The sequence below is a fragment of the Salmo trutta genome, chromosome 23, assembly GCF_901001165.1.
Source record: "Salmo trutta chromosome 23, fSalTru1.1, whole genome shotgun sequence".
Taxonomy (NCBI): Eukaryota; Metazoa; Chordata; class Actinopteri; order Salmoniformes; family Salmonidae; genus Salmo; species Salmo trutta.
This window is the reverse complement of record NC_042979.1, coordinates 22,306,948-22,324,005: the sequence shown is the minus strand read 5'-3', so window position 1 is coordinate 22,324,005 and position 17,058 is coordinate 22,306,948. Positions and strand designations below refer to the sequence as shown.

General features: G+C 43.0%; 1 protein-coding gene across 1 annotated transcript; it reads left to right on the top strand.

Moving 5' to 3' along the window:
- Positions 1-12,357: 12,357 nt before the first annotated feature.
- Positions 12,358-16,138, top strand: LOC115159595 (G2/mitotic-specific cyclin-B1). The gene is made up of 9 exons (XM_029709468.1): positions 12,358-12,481; positions 12,740-12,874; positions 12,974-13,093; positions 13,275-13,457; positions 13,557-13,715; positions 14,720-14,956; positions 15,040-15,180; positions 15,558-15,668; positions 15,788-16,138. The coding sequence occupies exons 1-9, from the start codon at positions 12,461-12,463 to the stop codon at positions 15,890-15,892; spliced, it is 1,212 nt and encodes a 403-aa protein (XP_029565328.1). The 5' UTR covers positions 12,358-12,460; the 3' UTR covers positions 15,893-16,138.
- Positions 16,139-17,058: the final 920 nt, after the last annotated feature.

The window sequence follows — 17,058 nt, the reverse complement described above, 5'->3', positions numbered from 1 at the left end:
TTTTGTAAACCTTGTCTGTTCCGTCTATCTTTGAAGAACCAGATAAGACATTTTAGCAGACATGTCATATTAGGGTGGTGGGCATTCCAGGGAATGGTAGAGATAGTATGAATACATAGTTATTGTATAAATTACATATACAGTGACATCGGAAATATTCAGACCCGTTGACTTTTTCCACATTTTGTAAGGTTACAGCCTTATTCTAAAATTGATTAAATTGTTTTTTCCCTCATCAATGTACAGACAATACCCCATAATGACAAAGGAAAAACTGGTTTGTAGAAATTTTGGCCAATTTATTAAAAATTAAAAACTGAAATATCACATTTACATAAGTATTCAGACCCCTTACTAAGCACTTTATTGAAGCACCTTTGGCAGTGATTACATCCTCAAGTCTTCTTGGGTATAACGCTACAAGCTTGGCACATCTGTATTTGGGAATTTTATCCCATTCTTCTCTGCAGATCCTCTCAAGCTCTGTCAGGTTGGATGGGGAGAGTTGCTGCACAGCTATTTTCAGGTCTCTCCAGAGAGGTTCGATCTGGTTCATTATCCCCTGTGTATTTATACCTGTGTTCTCTTTTTGTCTGTTGCCATTTCATTTTGTTCATCAAGCCTACCAGCGTTTTTCCCCTTGCTCCTGTTTTCTAGTTTTCCCAGTTTTGACCATTCTGCCTGCCCTGACCCTGAGACTGCCTGACGTTCTATACCTTTTGGACTCTGATCTGGATTACCGACCTCTGCTTGTTCTTGACCTGTCGTTTTGCCTGCCCCCTGTTCTAGTAATACACTTTACTTCGACACTGTCTGCATCTGCATCTTGCTTAAAACGTGATACTATCATGTGCCTTTTACTGAGGACTGGCTTCCGTCTGGCCACTCTACCATAAAGGCCTAATTGGTGGAGTGCTCCAGAGATGGTTGTCCTTCTGGAAGGTTCTCCCATCTCTGTCAGAGTGACCATCGGGTTCTTGGTCACCTCCCTGACCAAGGCCCATCTCCCCCGATTGCTCAGTTTGGCCCGGCGGCCAGCTCTAGGAAGAGACTTGGTGGTTCCAAACTTCTTCCATTTAAGAATGATGGAATTCCACTCTGTTTTTTGGGACCTTCAATGCTGCAGAACATTTGTGGTATCCTTCCCCAGATCTGCGCCTCAACACAATCCTGTGTCAGAGCTCTACGGACAATTCCTTCAACCTCATGGCTTGGTTTTTGCTCTGACATGCACTGTCAACTGTGGGACCTTATATAGACAGGTGTGTGCCTTTGAAAATCATGTCCAATCAATTGAATTTACCACAGGTGGACTCCAATGAAGTTGTAGAAACATCAAGGGTGATCAATAGAAACAGGATGCACCTGAGCTCAATTTCGAGTCTCGTAGCAGTGGGTCTGAATATGTAAATAAGGTACCTGTTTTTTGTTTTTAATACATTTGCAAAAATTTTAAACCTGTTTTTTTGCTTTGTTATTATGAGGTATTGTGTGTAGATGGATTAAATTAAACAATTTCTTCATCAATTTTAGAATAAGGCTGAAACGTAACAAAATGTGGAAAAGTGAAGGGTCTGAGTACTTACCGAAGGCACTGTATAGAGCGTTTGAGCATGTTGGCTGATCAGACACACAAAAAAAGTACTTCTTTGTAGTTTGAGGCGCAATGCCTTTTTAGGGCTTTTAAGCTCCTACTCCTCTCCTAATGTGTCAAAAGTCTGTGGATTATGTCATTGTATATACATTGTAGAAAAACTGCCACTTAAGTACTGTTTTGGCGCCACACATGCTTCAGAGAAGTGCCCTGCCAGTCATCCCGTCCCAATCCCTCGGATAGAGCCCCTCTCCACGCTCACCAATAACCACCATTGAATCTTAGGTATCATGACAAACAAGGGATAATCATGACTCGCATCCTCTCTTAATCTGTCCAGAACTCTTATTCATTTTACAGCACAAACATAAATACATCTCTCTTCTCCCTCTCACAAGCCAAACCCATCCCTCTCCACCTCCCCCAAGTCAAGCTTGTACCAACTTCCCATCCTTGCCCACCCAAGCCAAGCTTGTCCAAACCTCCCATCCTTGCCCACCCAAGCTTGTCCTTACCTCCCATCCATACCCACCCAAGCTTGTCCCAACCTCCCATTTGTCCCACCCTCCCTACCACTCAGACACACTTACACCCAGCCAGACTTACTCATCCATTTCAGCCAAACTTATACCCTATGCATCCACATACCCATTCTCTCCCACCCTCCTACACATATTCATCATCCCTCACTCTTCCCTCACACTCCCATTCATATACACAAACACATCCTTAGAACAGTTATTGACATGCATGCTATATTTCCCCCTTTGAATTGTCTTTTCAGTCTCCATGTAGCCCATTGGTTACTTCAATCGTTACTTCATAGAGAAGAACAGCTACTTGGGGAAAGTAGAATATATATTGTCGAGGAGAGGGAAAGGATATTGTCTCAACTTATGATAAGCTGGTCTAAGGCATCACTGTATGTAGCCTAGTGCACTCATTGTTTTTACTACTTCGTCCTCTTCTCAGAATAATTATTTTGGTCTGATAGTTCCACAGTTTGAAGATCACCATGTGTGGGTATTTAGCGTTCTTCTGTTTCACACCGATCCTATGGCATCGTTCCAGATCTTTTGCTGATATATCCACATCAAGTTCCTCTGATATCAGTTTGACCACGTAGCTGGAAATGTCCCCTTTTTTCTCATTTTCCGTTAAGGCCAATTTTCTCATGTTGTTTTGACTCATTCTGTTTTCTTGCTGGTCCAATTCATCTTCTAAAGTTTGCAACTTTGATTCCAAAAGGGACATTTTGTTGTCTTGTTCGTTCATGCGCATGCTTTGTTAGTACGTGTCTGACACAATAGCCTTTAATTTCTTTTTAAGCGGATCTACTTTTGCAATAACCATGTAAAATGGCGCCGGAGAAGAAGGCAGACGTTTTACGTGCCCCCAACTGATTGTTTTTTTGTTTGCGTTGTTTGTAACTTATATTTTTAACTTATTTTGTACATAATGTTGCCGCTACCGTCTCTTATGACCGAAAATAACTTCTGGACATTAGGACTGCGATTACTCACCACGGACTGCCAAAATCCTTTTTTCTTTTTACTTTAATGAGTCTGATGAGCCCGACGCTAACGATATACTGCTGTCTCGGGAACAGGCCCAGATCCCCATGATTTGCGTGAAGAGGAGGCGGAGAAAAAGGGTCCGGAGGGCGGGTTGCTTTCTGAGAATTCGTAGGCGATATAATAAACCCCCACTTCCTTCCATTCTGCAAGCAAACGTGCAATCTTTGGACAATAAAATAGATGACCTACGCGGAAGATTAAAGTACCAACGGGACATTCAAAACTGTAATATCTTATGCTTCACGGAGTCGTGGCTGAACGACGACACTATCAACATACAGCTGGCTGGTTATACGCTGCATCGTCAGGATAGAACAGCGGAGTCTGGTAAGACAAGGGACGGCGGACTATGTCTTTTTGTATATAACAGCTGGTGCACAATATCTAAGGAAGTCTCGAGCTATTGCTCGCCAGAGGTAGAGTATCTCATGATAAGCTGTAGACCACACTATCTACCTAGAGAGTTATCCATATTTTTCGTAGCTGTTTACAAACGACCACAGTCAGAGGCTAGCACTAAGACAGCACTGAATGAGCTGTATTCCGCAATAAGCAAACAAGAAAATGCTCACCCAGAGGCAGCGCTCCTAGTAGCCGGTGACTTTAATGCAGGGAAACTTAAATCCGTTTTACCAAATTTCTATCAGCATGTTAAATGTGCAACCAGAGGGGAAAAAAAAACTCTGGACCACCTTTACTCGACACAGAGATGCATACAAACCTCTCCCTCGCCCTTCATTTGGCAAATCTGACCATAATTCTATCATCCTGATTCCTGCTTACAAGCAAAAATTAAAGCAGGAAGCCCCAGTGACTCGATCAATAAAAAAGTGGTCAGATGAAGCAGATTCTAAGCTACAGGACTGTTCTGCTAGCACAGACTGGAATATGTTCTGGGATTCCTCCGATGGCATTGAGGAGTACACCACATTAGTCATTGGCTTCATCAATAAGTGCATCGATGACGTCGTCCCCACAGTGACCGTACGTACATACCCCAACCAGAAGCCATGGATTACAGGCAACATCCACACTGAGCTAAAGGCTAGAGCTGCCGCTTTCAAGGAGAGGGACTCTAACCCAGAAGCTTATAAGAAATCCCGCTATGCCCTCCGACGAACCATCAAACAGGCAAAGTGTCAATATAGGACTAAGATCGAATCGTACTACACCGGCTCTGGTGCTCATTGGATGTGGGAGGGCTTGCAAATCATTACAGACTACAAAGGGAAGCACAGCCGAGAGCTGCCCAGTGACACGAGCCTACCAGACGAGCTAAACTACGTCTATGCTCACTTCGAGGCAAATAACATTGAAACATGCATGAGAGCACCAGCTGTTCCGGAAGACTGTGTGATCACACTCTCCGCAGCCGATGTGAGTAAGACCTTTAAACAAGTCAACATTCACAAGGCCGCAGGGCCAGACGGATTGCTAGGACGTATATTGCGAGCATGCGCTGAACAACGGGCCAGTGTCTTCACTGACATTTTCAACCTCTCCCTGTCTGAGTCTGTAATACCAACATGTTTCAAGCAGACCACCATGGTGCCTGTGCCCAAGAACACTAACGTAACCTGCCTTAATGACAACCAACCTGTAGCACTCATGTCTATAGCCATGAAGTGCTTTGAAAGGCTGGTCATGGCTCACATCAACACAATTATCCCAGAAACCCTAGACCCACTCCAATTTGCATACCGCCCAAACAGATCCACAGATGATGCAATCTTTATTGCACTCCACACTGCCCTTTCCCACCTGGACAAAAGGAACACCTATGTGAGAATGCTAATTGTTGACTACAGCTCAGTGTTCAACACCATAGTGCCCTCAAAGCTCATCACTAAGCTAAGGACCCTGGGACTAAACACCTCCCTCTGCAACTGGATCCTGGACTTCTTGACGGGCCGCCTCCAGGTGGTAAGGGTAGGTAACAACACATCCACCATGCTGATCCTCAACACAGGGGCCTCTCAGGGGTCCGTGCTCAGTCCCCTCCTGTACTCCCTGTTCACTCATGACTGCACTGCCAGGCACGACTCCAACACCATCATTAAGTTTGCCAATGACACAACAGTGCTAGGCCTGATCACCGACAACGACGAGACAGCCTATAGGGAGGAGGTCAGAGACCTGGCCATGTGGTGCCAGGACAATAACCTCTCTCTCAAGGTGATTCTCATCGACGGGGCTGCAGTGGAGCAGCAACAAACTAACATGTCCAACCACATCAAGACCGTTGAGGGCACAACAATGCCTATTCCCCCTCAGGAGTGAAAAGATTTGGCATGGGTCCTCAGATCTTTAAAAGGTTCTACAGCTTCAACATCGAGAGCATCCTGACTGGTTGCAACTGCTCTGCCTCTGACAGCAAGGCACTACAGAGGATAGTGCGTACGGCCCAGTACACTGAGGCCAAGCTTCTTGCCATCCAGGACCTCTATACCAGGCGTTGTTAGAGAAAGGCCCTAAAAATTGTCAAAGACTCCAGCCACCCTAGTCATAGACTGTTCTCTCTGCTACCGCATGGCAAGCGGTACCAGAGCGCCAAGTCTAGGTCCAAGAGACTTCTAAACAGCTTCTACCCCGAGCCATAAGACTCCAGAACATCTAATCAAATGGCTACCCAGACTATTTGCATTGCCCCCCCCCACCTCTTTTACACTGCTGTTTGAGCATTTATTTATTTTTTAAACAGGAAGCAGGAGGATGGAGTCATGGTCAGATTTGCCAAATGGAGGATGAGGGATGGGCCTTGTATGTATTTATGTGGGTAAAATAAAAGTGGTCAAGAGTTTTAGCGCACCTAGTGGTGCAGGAGACGGGTTGGTAGGACGGTTTTAAGTCAACCTGCTTTAAAGTCTCTGCTCACCAGAAGCGTTGCTTCTGGGTGAATGGTTTCTTGTTTGTTTATGGCCCCATACAGTTAATTGAGTACCAGAGTGGTGTTGGCATGTGGAAGAATGTAGACAGCAGTGATCATTACGGATGAGAACTCTTTTGGTAGATAAAAGGGTCTGCAGCTTACCATGAGGTTTTCTATATCAGGTGAGCAAAAGTTTGAGATTTCCTTCATACTTGAAGCAGCACACGAGTTGTTACTTCTGAAAAAACACACTCCACCTCCTTTCGATTTCCCCGAAGCCGCTGTCTGATCCTGCATGGAGAATCCACGAGTACTATGTGCATAGCTTCAAATTCCAGCCACATTTCTGTAAGACATGTAATATAGCAGCTTTTCAAGTCTCTATGATAGGAGACCCTTGAACTAAGCTCATCCATTTTATTCTCGAGTGACTAGACATTTGCCAATAGAACAGAGGGGAGCGCCGTTCGGTTCTCTTCTTCATTCCAAACAAACATTATCAAGTACACCTAGCCCTAGCGTCACCATCTAAGTTAACTAGCAAGCTTGGCTGTTGGCTTGTAAAAGACAAAGAAAGCTAAACTCATTTTTATGAATTGCTCATGCATTTAAATAGCTAGACAAATACACGTCTAATTTAGCCATCTAGATAAGTGTACGTTTAAAACTTGCCCAAGACAGTTCACAGCATTGTCAATTTAAACAACTTCAGCCAATTTATTAATTACAACATTTTGTTAACATTAGATAGTTAATCCAGAGATTCTTACCTTTGCCTTGATTCGGCAGTCTCGTCCAGATCATCATGGCCCTGGTGAGTGACGTGACGCTTAAGACATTCATTTATAGTTCTGAATGATAAGCCTACACGAAACACAGTCCTTATTTGCAGGGTTTCTAAAATCCACAATGGATCAAATTAATGGTGGACAACTTATTAGAACCATTTCCGTGTTTGACTGATAGGTTTTATGGGTATTATGTCTCATACTTTTTCTTCTTTGGTATTATGGCAGTCCGCAAACAAATGTTATAGGTGCATGCTGTCACCTACTGTATTGGCTGTGTATCAGCCTACTATTCTGTAATATGATTTCATTACAATTTGTGAAAATAAAAATGCCCTACCAAATAACCCTACACCCATTAAAACCTCAATCATTATTCCACTACTTTGGCCCCATCTGACCCTACACCAGGCCAGCAGCCTGGGAGGACTGGATACTATTGTTCAAAACACCTTGTAACTCTTCTGCAGTAAAATATTGTACACCCAAGTACTTCTCTGCAGCTGCCACCACAAAATCTGTCCTCCGTGATTGGCCATGAACGCAAAAAATAAATAAATACTGAAGCATGTGTTATTCCTATCACTCTTTATTAAACTTGTCCTACTCACAGGGATTCTTTTAGGATCCCTCACCCAGGACCCATCTTTCTCTACTACTCGCTTCACTGCCTCATCATACGACACTTTCTGCGCTACTCTGATCCTGGCAACCTCAACCTGCCTTTCAACGGACACCTCTGATCTCCAGCACCATGGGTACCCCTGCAGTTTACACACACAACTTTTCCACTGATACTACACATTCCTGTCTCATGTCATCCTGCACACTTCTCACATCTAGGAATCTCCCTCCTACACACTGCTACTACATTACCATAAGCTTGACAACTAAAGCTCTCACGGGATAACTGGCACATCCTAACTAGACTTTATGTGGTAAAAACTCTGCATCAAAACTCAGTAATACACCAAAAAGGGGGCGTTGCAAATCAGGAATCTTCAACTTCAGTTGACCCTCCTCAACACTTAACGCCACTCCAGTTATCACTCCTTTCAATGGTGCCCTGTTCCGGAGGAAAGCAAGTCACAGTTCTTGTCCCCAGCCACATGGTGCAGCACGCACGCTCCCTCTGGATGCAGAAACACAAAAGAATCGACACGATTCCACTTCAAGTCACTTTCACCAACCCAACATTCCCCAACCTCTTGTCCACCCAACTTGACACCACATATGGATCATCCAGAAGGCAAGGATCCATTCTCTCCAAAAATCGCACTCCCACTGGGTAAAAAACATTTATCACCAGCGGGATGAGGTTCAAACTCTGGTTCTTCGTCGCACCTGCCACCGCAGTTAATTCATCCTCACTCTCATCATGTTCAATTTCCTTTGACTCATACTTTGGTACACTATACACATCATTGGTTGTATGATCATGATGTAGTTTTCTACATGACAAGCAGAAAGGCAGTAATATCAAAGACCGTACAGTATGAAGGTAGGCTAAAACTGCTTCTCCAATAGAAATCCCAGATCACACTTGTAGGCAATGTCATGGCAACATTGGCTAGAAACACGTCATTGGGTCTAACAGTCGTCTCGTGCCGAACTGCGCATATGTAGGGCATTAAATCAAAGGCACACCTTCAATATAAGTTGTTTTTGACAAAAATGAAAACGTGTCATTGTCCCTTTCATGAGGTTGGAGTAATAACATGTTCAACTACTTAAGACATTGGCTGGAATCTAGGTTGTGGCTTTAGATTAAGAGAATTAACTAGAGGAAGAATGTTTCACTTATCTCATTGTTTGGTCTGTTTCGCAAGCGTTCCCAGGAGGTCTCGAGATGTTGAGGCCTCTGGGTTTAGAATACATTAAAAAAAATAAAAAAAGACTTTTATTGCAACAATATTACACATCAATACAGCGACATTCCTGTGAATACAATGAAAAAATAAATGAAATAATAGAACACCAGGCAACCCCCCCACCCCCTAAAAAAATCGAATAATTCGGGTAACACCCGTTTATGGCGGCTTTAGTGCAGTCCACATAACCTTATCCTCCAGCAGAGGAGGCGGCGCCGGTTCGGGGCGTAACCCCCGCTCCACCCGCTGATCCCTCTGCTTTTGTACCACCGGACCGTGGATCTTCGTCGAAAGAACCGGACTGGGGAGCGCCGCTGGAGGCTCCGGACTGGGGAGCGTCGCTGGAGGCCTAGTGCGTGGAGCCAGGACAGGTGGCACCAGACTGGTGACACGCATTTCAGGGCGAATGCGAGGAGCAGGCACAGGCACAGGACGTACCGGGCTGTTGAGACGTACTGGAGACCTGGTGTATATCGCCGGTATCACTTGTTCCGGAACTTCCACACACTTCTCAGGACGAGTACGGGGAGCTGACTCAGGTGGCACCAAACTGACGACACGTTCCTTTGGGAAAAACTTGTGCGTCCTCCACCAACTCAACAACTCTCCCATTTCTCCTTTCTCCAAATGTTCTCTCTTCTCCCGGATTGTCTCTGGTTTACTCCTCGACTCCGCCGACTGCTCCATGTGCCCCCCCCCAAATTTTTTTATTTGGGTTTCTGTAGCCTCTCTTGCATCCCCGGCAGGCTTCTATATCTGTCCAATACTTGGCCTCAAGTCCAGTTTATCCTCTCTAGCCTCTCCTCCAGAGACCAGGTATCTATCTCCTCCCGAGCACGCTGCTTGATCCAGTTGTGGTGGGTAGTTCTGTAACGGCTGTCGTAGCGAGGGGACCAAAGCGCAGCGTGTTGAGTGCTCATAATGACTTTTTATTTTAACACAGAACACTAAAGAAAAATAGGGGAACCGATCAGCTCACAGTTCTGTCAGGTACATAGACTAAACAGAATACAACTACCCACAACACAGGTGGGGAAAAAAACCCTACTTAAGTATGATCTCCAATTAGAGACAACGAGGACCAGCTGCCTCTAATTGGAGATCATCCCAAAAAACAACAACATAGAAATAGAAAACTAGAACTAAACATAGATATAGAAAACATAGAAAAACACAAAACACCCCCTGTCACGCCCTGACCTACTCTAACATAGAAAATAACATCTTACTATGGTCAGGACGTGACAACATGACTTCTGATCATTTTCCCAACTTTTTAAGTTTCACAAGTTTGAGGGATTTATAAAATTGTAACAGTTCAATGAAAAAAACTACAAAATAAGGGATTTTTTCATCCCATTTACATTTGTGAATATAATATTTGGCCAAGAGAATAATAATGTTAATCAAATAGTTATGATCGGAATTACAAGGATAAGCATAATGACATTTAACATCATCAAAGGTAAACATAGGTAATTCTGAAGATTTTATGCGCAACCATTCATGAATTTCAACCCAGAGTTTACTTGAATGGCGGCATGAAATAATTAAATACTCTATGGATTCTGAATCAGAGGAACAAAAAACACAAGGCATCTTGTCAAAACTGACTCTTTTGTGCAAGAAATCATGACAATGAGTTTCTTTAACTTTTGGGATAACTGGACAAGTAAGGTGCAAGTTTGTCGCTTTTGACCATAGCATGGGTTGGTCACTTCCATAGCAATATATTGAATTATAATCACCAAACATTACTTCATTAACTGCCAATTGTATCCACTTTTTGTTGCATTTTTTATCCAAAAGATTCAAGTCATTCATTTGTAAACTTGGAAAGAGAGAACAACCTCATAATATAACAAAGTGTTCTTAATAAGTCCAAGTAAAGGAAGAGGAATTGCTTTGCAAACCTTCATATATTCTTTGAGTAATATTAACCTGACATTTACCAATGAACTCATCAAACGGCAAAACCTCCCCAGTGTCGTCTACCAAATCACATACAAAATGAATACCCTTGTCAAATTAAAGGCCTTTGAAAACGGATTTCCGATTAAAGTTAATAACTTAATTATTCCAAGTGAATGTTTTGTGTGGGGAAAAATTGTGCTTGAATACCATTTTCCAGAAAAATTACATATGCTGGTGAAACTTCGACAAGTTCACAGGTAATTTTGGAGGGTCAAAATCCACCACGTTTATTAAACAGACTGTTAGGGATATGATACCACATAGAGGTAGGATTAGACAGACACCATTTCAACCATTTAATTCTAAAAGCACCCACTAACGACTCAAAATCAATAGCCTATAAACGTCCACGATCATAGTCTTTCACTAATTGTGATCTCCGAATATAATGCGTTTTATTCCTCCAAACAAATCTAAATATAACAGCATTGACTTAGAAGAAATAAAAAGGGACTGACTTGGGTAAATGATTCTAGATTAAACCATTAGTCTTGGACAAAATAATACGACCCAAAATTGAGATTTCACGTTGCAGCCACTGATTTAATGAAACTCTCATGGAATTAATCATATTGTCGATGTTTAAAGATTCTCTATCTGACACGTTTTTAGTGATAACAATTCCTAAATATTTAACTTCATTTTTAACAGGTATAGAGGCAATGTTGACGGAGTCACAGCAATGAATTGGCATGAGATCACATTTGTTAAGAGGTTTAGAAACTCTGGTAATATCACAGATTTTTTAATGCCGCGTTCATGTGCTAGTCGGTACTAGGAAACTCAAATGTTCGACTTGCTAACTGGTTGAATGTGGCACGTGTATAACTACATCCAGTTAGCAAGTAATACATTTAAAAGTTTCCTAGTTCCGACTAGTACATGTATACGGCATTAACCATACGGTCTTTGTTAAAATGATGCCACGTTCATTTACTAGTCGGAACTAGGAAACGTGTTTGTTGTTGTAATGCTTCGTTAACAACAACTGGGAACTGGGAAATCTCTGACTTCCGACTTCAATGAATCCAAGACAACTGGGAACTCGGAAAAAACTCGGAATTCCAAGTCGGGAACTCGTGCCTCTTTCTAGAGCTCCAAAATTCCGACCTGAATATCACTGACGTCATGATTCAACCTCGTTTTTTCCAGAGGTCCTAGTTGTCTTGAAAGCACCATTATACATACACGTGCCACGTTCAACCAGTTAGCAAGTCGGACATTTCAGAGGGTCCATGATTTCCAGGATCTGTGGGACGTCCCTACTCCATTTTATGCTACCCTGCTCCCAGATAGCAACTAGTTTCCTAGTTCCGAATAGCACGTGAACGCAGCATTAAGACCGTAAATACTCAAATAACAGTACAGTTCAAAGTGTACACTTGTATTAGATAAAATACAGGTTAAGAAAATCAGCTGCAAAGGTTTATAAGAATCTTTGGGGCATGTCATCTATATGGTAACACACACCTCAACATAATTGTACATTAACTGTAAGTAACTACAGTACAGTGCCTTTGTTTTGAACTGGATAACTTGTTTCTTATTTATAAGGTGGCGGAAGTCTTAAAAAAAAAAAAAAAACTAGCTAAATCCTGTCATGTGATTACTGGTCGTCCTAAGAAACGCATTCTAATCAGCTGCGTGACATCCAATCAGATGGCAGCGCATTTTGGAACGCAACGAATGAAATTCGAGTAAACCAGGATTTAAACTACGGCGATTCACTCTTAGATATTGTGTGCAGTAAACGTATTCTCTTTCACCGAAGCATCGTATATTTAGAAATGGCTCACCGTATGACCAGAGTAAGTTGTATTTTTCAGAATTTGTTTTGCATTACGATATGTTTGGTTTGTTATAGCTTTTTGTGTTACGTTTGCAACTTGCTCGTTGCTTTTGTTTAGAATTCAAGCTCAAATGCAGAGGAGTGAATCGCCTCGTGCCTCAGCAAAAAATGTTGCTTCTGCCTTCTCTGAAGTTATTGTTTACTCGTTCAGAATGCTATATCGTGTTCTATTTGAATAATATTATTCTACATGGTTCCCTTATTTTTATTCCTGTAGAATCGTCTGGGTTCCTCAGAGAACCAAACTGCTCTGCCAGGCAAGGTAGTTCTGGGAACCAAGCCTACACTGAGACCAAGAGCTGCGCTCGGCGAAATCGGAAATGTTGGAGTCCCCAGACAGACTATTAAAAAGGTGACTATATATTTTGGGATAACTAAACTTCACAATGCGTAGGTTGCTAGCTACCCTGTTTCTAGTATTAAAATACGGTGCTTAATTTTTATTCTACAGGATGCCAAGGCAGAACCCACAAAGGTGGTTGAGAGGAAGGCCAGCACACGGCTGGCGAAGGTCCCTGAGGTCCAACAACCCCAAAATGTTGCTATTGCCCCTGTTAAGCTGGAGGTTCAGGTGAGATTTCTGAGGCAAAGGGCAAGAATTTGGCAGCTTGTGATTTATTTGTAATAGCCTTCAATCTGCTCAACTCCATGACTATCATGATTAGACATTGTTCACCACTGTACTCCATATTGAATACTAACACTAGTGTTTTTTATATATAATTGTTTTTTTTTTTTTTTTGGTCTGACAGGTTTTACCTGAGCCAATGTCTCCCACAGCAATGGAGACCTCTGGCTGTGCTCCCATTGAACTGTGCCAGGCCTTCTCTGATGTCCTACTTAGTATTAAAGATGTGGATGCTGATGACTACGACAACCCCATGCTCTGCAGTGAATATGTGAAGGACATCTACAAATACCTTCAGAAACTTGAGGTTGGTGTATTATGTTTCTCAGCTGAAAGCCACGGTCCAGGAAATGCATTTTATTGTCCTGTATGTGCCTGTTGCTTACTCTGTCGTCTCCCCTCAAAGGTTGCTCAGGCTGTTAAACCCAAATATCTGGAAGGACAGGAAGTTACAGGCAACATGCGTGCTATTCTCATCGATTGGCTCGTCCAGGTCCAAATCAAGTTCCGCCTGCTGCAGGAGACCATGTATATGACTGTGGGAATCATTGACCGCTTCCTTCAGGTAATTTGCTTGACCTGCTGTTCTAGCCATCCTGATGAGAAATTACTGTCAGTGAACTACAGTGTAGCAGGGACGTCACACAGCCCACCAGTGGGCTTGCTCGTTAACTTCTCATATGTAGCATAATATTAACTCTTGCAGAACTATACACCATGTGTTTAATTTTGTCTCACACACATTAGTGGAGAAATGTGACTCTTTCAACATCTACTGCACATGTCTCATCTTTGACACTGTTATGCAAGCAGACAGCATTTCAACTACACAAAATATCCACCCAAGACAATGCGTTTTCTCAGCTTTTAATTTCCTTAACCGGTCAAACTGATTAGTCCTGTGCATTGTCTTTTTGAGTTTTTCTCCACGGGCCATAAGATATTGATGACTTTACCGACGTCGACTAGATTACTAATGCACTCTATTGACGTAAGACATTATTCTGGTGAGCACTACTTAATTTGGCTTTCTAGGGCAAAACATTAAGACAGAAGCTGCATGTATCTATAGTTGACAAATGGCCTACCAACTTATGGAAATTATAAGCAAAAATTGTCTAAATTAGGGTGGACAGTAGGCTGTATGGAGTATCCGGAAAACAAATTATGGCCTATTGACCTGAGCAGAGGTCTTTTTTTTAAGTGTTTTTTTTTTATTTTTTTTAGGCATTTTGTTAATCCGACAACACCCATGATATGCAGAACAGACTGCTGTAAACGAGATGATGTTTACATGCCATAGTATCCTGTCTAAGATCAGCGTATCCCAGACATCTCATCTGGTTTTATCATAACTGGGATAGAAGCCTTTTAGGTTATTGTAAACTGGGTATGATTTGTGTAAACTGAATACTTGAGTATCCCGACTCTTAACGGGAAGTTGGTGGGAAATGTTTATTTTTCTCAATCCAGACTTCGGATCAGTGGAGGGCAAAGAAGTGGCTTGGGGACAATCGGCAGTATAATTTGACCTATACTGTAAAATGTCCTGACTCTAATCTCCAACAGGATAACCCAGTGCCCAAAAAGCAACTTCAGTTGGTTGGCGTGACTGCCATGTTCATCGCCTCCAAATACGAGGAGATGTACCCTCCAGAGATTGCAGACTTTGCGTTTGTGACCGACCGGGCCTACACCACTGCCCAGATCAGGGACATGGAAATGACGATACTGAGAGTGCTGAAGTTCAGCTTTGGCCGCCCTCTCCCCCTCCAGTTCCTCAGAAGGGCCTCAAAGATTGGCGAGGTATTTCAACACTGACACTCCATCTGTATTGCCTACAGTCACACCAGTTATAGAATCAAAATGACTCATTAAAATCTCTCCAGGTGACTGCTGAGCACCACACCCTGGCAAAGTACTTGGTGGAGCTCACCATGGTGGACTATGAGATGGTGCACTTCCCTCCCTCCCAGGTGGCTAGTGCTGCCTTCGCCCTCACCCTGAAGGTCTTCAACTGTGGTGACTGGGTAAGGTGTCCTTCAGTAAATGCTGTTGATGTCTCTATTTTCTGAGTGGAATCCACCATATTTGTTTATCTGGTCTCTGATCAGTGATTGTGGGGAAAGAAGCCCTTTATTTAACTAGGCAAGTCTGTTGAGAACAAATTCTTATTTACAATGAAGGCCTAACCCGGGTGCTGCTGGGTGACTTGTGCGCCACCCTATGGAACTCTCAATCACAGCTGGTTGTGATACAGCCTGGATTCCAACCAGGGTCTGTAGTGATGCCTCTAGCACTGAGATGCAGAGGCTTAGACTGCTGCGCCACTTGGGAGCCCTTGGTGTATACCAGGTCACTGCATCACTGTATCTTCTCACTTACTGCCTTTGTATCCTCTCCCCAGAGTTCCACACTGCAGCATTACATGAACTACACCGAAGACTGCTTAGTCCCGGTCATGCAGCACATAGCAAAAAATGTTGTGAAGGTGAACGAGGGACAAACTAAGCATATGGTGCGTAGAGGAACCGCCTCATTAGAGAATGCCGTTTACAACTAGGTGCATTTAAAGAGTTGTAAGACCTCATCTTCTACAAAATGACCTGTTGCCGTATCTTGTTTTTTCTTTTGCAGGCAGTTAAGAATAAGTACTCTAGTCAGAAGCATATGAAGATCGCCACCATTTCACAGCTGAAGTCTTTCCTGATCAAGGACCTTGCAAAGCAGCTCACCCTATGAGCTGCCTGACAGCACTGCTGATTGTACTGTACAGAATGTATGTAACTTATGTGGTTTTAACAATTATGGGAGAAACATTGGTGTTGGGTAATGTACAGCTTGTGTTCCCCCACCTGGGTTTTGACGATTCAAGTCATTAAATGCTTTGACTTAAAGTAGTTTTGTTCTGCTGGTCTACCCTCAATGTGATGTGTCTGATCAAGACTGTATATTCAAGTAATGCCAATAAACATCTTAACATTTTAATTCTGTTTTGCTATACAGACACTTTATGGTTATAACCTTTTTTGGGGGGCAGACGGTGGGGGAGTGGTGCTCTTCACCAAGGATCACCTTCAGTGCTCGGTTGTCTCCACCAAGTTTGTCTCCAAACAATTTTGTTTAGCTGGTTTTAGGCATTAAACTTTCTAATGGCTCTTTGTTGACTGGTGCTCTAGTCCTCCATCAGCACTGGCCTCTGCCCTAAGCTCTCTTCTGACTCCTCGACGTTATCCTCACATAATCCTGATGGGTATCGGTCTGTTTTCTGTAATGACCTTAGTGATCACTTTTACAGCCTGTTTGTCATGGCTACGCAGTGAAAATGGCTTTCCTGAGCTGTCAGATGCTTAAACTTTAATGAGCAAGCCTTCGTGAACTGGTTTAGAATCAGCTTGAGCCCCTCTGATGCTTGGCCTTTTAACAAATGCCCCCATAATGAGAACATGTTTGGCTGTGATCTTGCGGAGTTACTCCACCTCAAGAATTGCATTTGGCGACAGGCTAGGCCTACTCAGGCTGGCTCTCGTAAGGTGAATGAGTTACCTCAGGCAATCCAGGAGGCCAAATTTAGTTTAAGGAGCAGTTCTCTCTGTGGTTCTAACCCCAAGAATTTCTGGAAAATGGTTAAAGACTAAGCAAATAAACCCTCACAGCTGCCCATGTCCCTTAATGTTGGTGATGTGGTTGTTACTGACAAGAAGCACATGGCTGAGCTCTTTAATCACCACTTCATTAAGTCAGGATTCCTATTTGACTCAGCCATGCCTCCTTGCCCATCCAACATTTCCTCATCTTCCACCCCGTCTGTGACTATCCCCGATTGCTTTCCCCCTGCCCCGCTACAAAGTTTCTCTGTGCAGGCAGTCACTGAGTCAGATGCTAAAGGAGCTCCTTATTAAACTCAA

Coding starts and splice junctions, on each gene's coding strand:
- LOC115159595 (XM_029709468.1), top strand. CDS start 12,461: ATGGCTCACCGTATGACCAGA. Junction 12,875..12,973: donor CCAGACAGACTATTAAAAAG/GTGACTATATAT, acceptor TTTATTCTACAG/GATGCCAAGGCAGAACCCAC. Junction 15,669..15,787: donor AGGGACAAACTAAGCATATG/GTGCGTAGAGGA, acceptor TTTCTTTTGCAG/GCAGTTAAGAATAAGTACTC.